The 6,338-nt window shown below is 47.3% G+C and overlaps 1 protein-coding gene across 1 annotated transcript in view; it reads left to right on the top strand.

The window, feature by feature from the left end:
• The first annotated feature begins 684 nt into the window (after positions 1-684).
• The window catches only part of LOC103897200 (retinoblastoma-associated protein-like), a 29,148-nt gene continuing 23,494 nt past the window's right edge, over positions 685-6,338 (top strand). The window contains exon 1 of the mRNA XM_019471493.1: positions 685-729. Within this exon, the coding sequence (XP_019327038.1) occupies positions 685-729 (45 nt within the window). The remainder of the gene's footprint in view (positions 730-6,338) is intronic.

Here is a 6,338-nt window from a genome sequence, read left to right as displayed (position 1 = left end):
GGGGAGAAGGCTTCTGCGGCACAAACCGCCTCCCCGCACACGCCAGTAGAGCCGGGCCGGCGGGAGGGGGCTGTATGCCTGTGCTGACGAGGCAGGGGAAGCTGCGGCCGTAAGGCCAGCCCTCTTTGCCCTCAGCCGAGGGCAGGGGTTGAGGGCGGTCCGTCGCTGCGGTGGGCTTCGCTGTGCTTTGACTGGCAGATTTGCCCAGCGGCTGTAGCCTTCTTCCTCTTGCTGATTTTTTCCACTGACCTGGGCGTGAATCTTGCTCTTCAGCTCTGGCGCAAGCTCGGTTTTCAAGGAGAAACTCTCCGAGCCCTTCCCAGGCACTTCGAGGAAGCGCTGCTGCGTGTCTCCCAGCGCGGTTGGGAGTGCCGCTGGGTCATTCGCTGTGCTCACTCCATTAACAGCCTGATAACGTGTCTGTCGGCTGTCCTGACCGCCTCCAGCTGCTGCCTTCTCACCTATAGGGTGTTTCGCTATGATCTCCGTCATCTGTAGTGACTACTGCAATGTGGGCTGTGCTCACTCGCTGCTGAGGAGCTCCTGACACCGTGTAAGGGCTGTGACATGTATTCACTGTACTGAGTGCTGTGCCTTCTCCAAATAAATTATATTTTTTAAAATGGAGAAATAATTAAGAAGCTGTTAGGCTCTTCCTGTTATTGCTCCCTCAGATAAATCGAAATGGGTATGTTCAGAGACACCACTTCTGCGCTTGCGAAAGGACTGGTTGGGGCAGGTCTATTTTTCTTATTTTTCCACAGATAAGTGAGATTAAGCCCAGCAGCCAGGGTCGAGATGAAAGGCAGAAGGACAGTAATACCTAGGCCTCTTTTTTCCCCCCTTGCACATACTTTTCTGCAGCAGCTTGTCACGGTTGAAATAAATGTAGACCTCCCTTGAACCCTGATTCTTAGGGGACATTGACAAAATACCTTCAAAAGACATCATGGGACCTAAAATGGTTAATGCTGCTAACGATCCCAAGCTTGACAGAGACACCAGGGCACAGGATACGATTCCCTGTCCCTCACCCTCCTCAGGCAGTAAATTACTCATTGCTTGCTTTGCGTGTGGCAGAGGAGCTTGTGTTTTATCTCCTCCCCTCCTGCTATCCCTTCCTTTGCTCCAGATATCAGTGCACTTTTTTTTTGTTTCAGATGGTCTAGCTGCTTACGTAATCTAATTAAATTTATAAGTTGTTCTCTGCTGTTTTTCACCTTCAAGACTACTGCTGCTATTTTAGACCTGAAGAAGGGGCTTCTGCCCAAAAGCTTATCTGTTTTTTTCTCAGTGGCAGCTGGCCTGATAAAAGATAGCCCCTCTTTTTACAAACCACAGTACAAAAAGAGCAACTTACATCTTTAGCAGTGGGTTGAGTGACAGGGGAACATTTGGCTCCTTCTCCGTAGTGTAATATGCAGCTAAAAACATCCAGTTAGTAGGTGTGCTTCAATTTGGTTTTATTTTAAAGAGATTGTTCTAGAAAAATGAATATTTCTGTAGTAGTATTGAAACCTCTTACAAATTCCGCGGTTGACTCAATTTACTGGGGTCGGGGTAGAAACCCTTTGGCACAACTGCTAAGGTAGACAGACCGTCAGGTTGCTTTGCCTGTAGGTCTATATTCAGAGTTGCAGCTGTGAAATGGGAGATATTATTTAAAAATGCATCGGTTAAATAGGTCAAGGCTCCTGTGTGAACACCGATTTGATGTGGAGTGAAGCTAAATCAATATCAAGTTGAAAAAGCTTTAAATGAGACTAGGAGTGTTGACATGACAAGGTTTTGCATCCTTTTAACTTGGGTTGCTTTTAAAACTCATTTAAACTCAGAAAACCCTGAACAAATCCCAGGACTAAGTTAGTGATATTTTAACTGGTGTAGGCTTTGCAAGAAGCACTTCACCAAGGTACCAGTGCTGAAAATTTCCTGTGGTGCCATATAAACAGATAATTATGTCATGTGCTGATGCTTTGTGATGAACTAGATTAGAAAATGCATTCTTTTTTTTTTTCCCAAAAACCAGCGTCGTTTGAAGAAAAACATAGTGTTCCTCACCTGCCTTCTGTGCCGGCAGCCCCTTCAAGCACCTCTCGCATCCAGCCAGGGTTAATACATTCCGGAGTGGTAGGTTAAAAAGGTGCTCCCCCTGCAGCAGGGTCTTTTTAGGTGCCGACCGACATCTAAAATGGATGTGTAAATCCCCAAGGACTGACGGAAGTCCTGTGTTTTTATAGATGAGGCTTTTAGTATCATTTGAGGAGAATTTTCTAGGCAGGTGTCTGCAGTCTCACAAGAAGCCTTTCTTGTAGAAGACACATCTCAGCTAGTTGTGAATTATTGGAGTGTTACTCACTTCCATCAAATATTAGCATCTGGATATGACTGTGCTCAACTAATTGTTTGTGTCTTGGATTAAAATGGCAGATGACAGCTGATACTTGGCCATTCTTTCTCTAAGCAAACAGTACGTTTTCAGCCCATCGTGGCAACTCCCATTGAGCTGTATGAAAAGGGAGGAGATCCTGCCTGCAGCTAAGTCTCCTGCCAGGTGCAGTCAGTGGAAATACATGAGAGGTGAGGCTGGAGGAAGAGAGGTGAGGCTGGGCTGTGACGTAAGGGACGGCACCAGTGCATTTTTCTAACCTTTGTGAAAGGCTGTGAAGGTCACATAGTAGTGGTGATATTTTACATCATTTGCTGGATGCAGGGGAGTGGGTCCTAAAATATATATACATATCCTGGTAGAGAGAAACTGGAAAATTGAAGACTAAACGACTGAGCAAGACCTGGCACTGCAGAGAGGCCTGGCAGGGCAGTCTGTGCCCAGTGCCCCCTTCCCCGGCATGTCTCCTGGCACGAAGGCTCTTGCACTGGGAGAGAGGATGCATGACAAGCCTGTGATCAGCTTGTGTCTTCACAAATCTGGGCTGGAATTTAGGACCGAAACAGGAGCTGAGACTTTGTAGCCCCTCATTCCACCCACCCAGGTGGAAACTGTAGCTCTAACTGGTTTTGTTCAAGTTCTTTTCCCAGGGAGTTTCAGGGCAATAAAGATTTGATCTCTAGGTACTAAACCTTCTTGTTAATTGGGAATTGACTTCAGAAAACCAAGCCATCAGTTTGACTCTTTCAGGTGTGTTTAGGTTACGCAATTCAGCCTTTCAGTCCCTGGCAATCCTTGGAGCCTTTTGGATCTCGAGCCAAAATGTGTAATTTAGATCTACGTTGGCAGTGTACTAAGCCAGAATCCCAGATCCCAAAATTGGTACTTGAAAGAGTTGAGCTTTGATCATCAGTGGAGCTTATCGGGTCTGATCTGTTCACAAATAATGGAGTATGTTAGACTGGATTAGATGGGTGAAGATATTCCAGACAAAGGCATCACTTCTTAGAATACAAGAAAGGTCTTCAGTTCAGCAACAACCCCTCCTGCACTCAGAAGAAATGTAGGTGTTGCTACACTGACGTTTACAGTATTTACAATTCTTCCTGTTGCAGCTGGGTCCCCGAAATTCCTCTGCATCTTCCTTGGCTGTACACCCACAGCTCTGTTTTGCTTGACGGCCTTGCTGCACTTCTTCAAACAGACAGAGAGGTCACTGCGCAGCAACAAAAAGCCTTTTTATCGGTGACATTAGACGCACCAGTTCAGCTTACCTAAAACCCTGCCAGTGGGGATGCGTGAGGGTGTCAGGCTCCGCTGCGACTAATGCGTTTTCAGGAAAAACAGGACTGGAATTGCCAAGAAAAGAAGCACCTTTGAAGCAAGGTGCTGCCCAAAGCTGCAGCCACATTTTAGACTTAGTAACCTTATAAAGATCCATGTGACTAAAAGAACTATGGTAGAAAGGCCTGCTCCTGTCTTGGGTCTGCTACCATTCAGTGTTTCACTAATGTGCTGAATGCTGGAACAGAGGGTGCATTCACTAAAATTGCAGACAACGTTATGTTGGGAAGGACCACAAGTGTATTGGAGATTGAGATTAGAATTAAAAAATGATCTTGACACATGGGACAAATGGCCTGAATCATTAGAAGGCACTTGGACAAGGCCAGTAGGTCAATGAGCAGTCAAACAAATTTACTAAAGGAAAATCTATCGAAGGCTTTTAAACACAAAGATGCAACACGACGTTCAGGCAAGCTCTGAGCCACACACTGCTAGAAGCTTAGAGGGTGTATGGGGGAAGTGCTGCCTTATACTGGCCCTGGTCCTCTGCTCTTCCCTAGGCTTCTGCTGCTGCAAATGCCAGGGGATGCTGAGCTGATGCTGGACTCCATATGGCTGCTCTGACGTCATGCTCTTGAGTGCAGAGCAGAAATGATCAGCTACAGACACAGGACAGAGAACTGGGCAGCAGTTCTGTAGAAAATATCTGGGTTACTGGCAGATCCAAAGCTGAACCAGAATCATAGCACCAGAGAATCGTTTAGGTTGGAAAAGACCTGTAAGATCACCAAGTCCAACCATTAACCTAGCACTGCCAAGTCCACCACCAAACCATGTCCCTAAGCGCCACATCTACACATCTTTTAAATACCTCCAGGGATGGTGACTCCACCACTTCCCCGGGCAGCCTGTTCCAATGCTTGACAACCCTTTCAGTGAAGAAATTTTTCCTAATATCATCTGTCTTACCTGTTTTAAGAAAAGCCCATGCCATATTGGAGTATGTAAGTGGTGATGTTATGTGTAAGAAACTTCTGCTGTCTTAAAGATGTGAGGGGCTGAGCTCTGTTCAGTGCTGCTAATACCTCCTGGAACACCGACTCCAGTTTTAGCAACGCACTTTGAAAAAGGTATGGACTAATCGGCAAGGGTTCAGAAGAGCAGCAAGAATGAGTAGAAGGAATATGAGTTGGTTTATTTTGCTGCCAGGAAGTTTTAGATTAGGCATTGGAAATGCTTTCCAGTACTGTCAATAGAGAAGCAAGGAATAGGCTGTCTACCTAGTACTCTGTCCCTGCAGGTTTTTGAGAATAGGCTAGAAACCTGCTCAGGTGAGCTCAGAAAGCATGTTAGATCCACCATGAATGACAGAGAATAGCTGATCCTGCCCCACAACAGAGGGACAGAATGCCTCTAGGTCCATTCTAGCCCTATTCTGTGTCACCCAGTGATTCTTAGATGAACTATGTACTGTCGTTTACACCTGTTTAGACTGGTTACACAATTGGGATAAAAATAATATCCTCGTATCCCTATTCAGAATGGACAAGAGGGTTTGGAAAAGGGATGTCGTCAGAGAGGGATGTGTTTGTTGTCCTGCATGGCAAGATGGGTCTGCGTGGAAATCACATGTGTGCAGGCAGAGAAGCATTCAGGTTCTGCAGTGCCCAGAGATTTAATCCTGGTACGAGTCCCTACTTTAGTCCTATTTAAATACAGTGTGGTACAGTCCTTTGACTCAGATTAGATACAAGCTGCAGAAAGGGCTCCTTCCATGCCAAACCTAAGGGAAAGGTGAGCAGGGATTTAGCTACTTGTGCTTGCCGGGACTCTGCTTAATCCGCAGGCAGTAAAGCCTGGATGTCTCTGCAGAGAGATCTCCTCTTACAGCAGAGTGTAAGATTTAGAAATTCATCCACAAAAAAAAAAAAAAAAAAAAAATCAGTGCACACCTGGCTGGTTCAATTGCTTTGCAAAGAATGAGGGTGGAATTCATCCTATTTAACCTCCACAGTAGAGATGGCTCACCACTAGATCCCTTTGTTAAGTGAGCTGAATCCAACTTCTCATGGAGCAGCAGGGTCTGCTACATAAGGGAAGGGAAGCTGGGTGTGCAGGTGGTGGCGAGGCAGGCAGGGGCAGCATCCTCCCCAGCAAGGGCTCAGTCCCACGGTGCCCCAGCGAGGCCAGTGGAGTGGGACCAAGGTCCGAAGTCAAACCCGGGCTGGGATGAGCAAGATATAGAGCCAGGCCCGGCATGGCTGCAGTCTAATGCAGGCGGGGAGCGAGGGAAGGGCCTCAGCGCAAACGCAGCTGCTGAGATGAGGGGGAAGAGGGTCCCAGTGAGGCTGCTCATGGCTCTGTCTCACACCGCAGCTGGTTTTACCGCAACTTGAGCCAAGGTTGCAACTTCCATCTAGTTGGAAGTTTCATCAAGCCACTCTCCATCATTTATCAGCAGTCCTGGTTAACGGGGGAGGTCCCGGACGACTGGAGGCTTGCCAATGTGACGCCCATCTACAAGAAGGGCTGGAAGGAGGATCCGAACTACAGGCGGCCTGTCAGCCTGACCTCGGGGCCGGGGAAGATTAGGGAGCGGTTCATCTTGAGGGCGCTCACAAGGCATGAGCGGGACAACCAGGGGATCCGGCCCAGCCAGCAC

This window comes from Aptenodytes forsteri, unplaced genomic scaffold (assembly GCF_000699145.1).
Source record: "Aptenodytes forsteri isolate BGI_AS27 unplaced genomic scaffold, ASM69914v1 Scaffold145, whole genome shotgun sequence".
Lineage (NCBI taxonomy): Eukaryota > Metazoa > Chordata > Aves > Sphenisciformes > Spheniscidae > Aptenodytes > Aptenodytes forsteri.
This window is presented reverse-complemented; position numbering and strand designations above follow the sequence as displayed.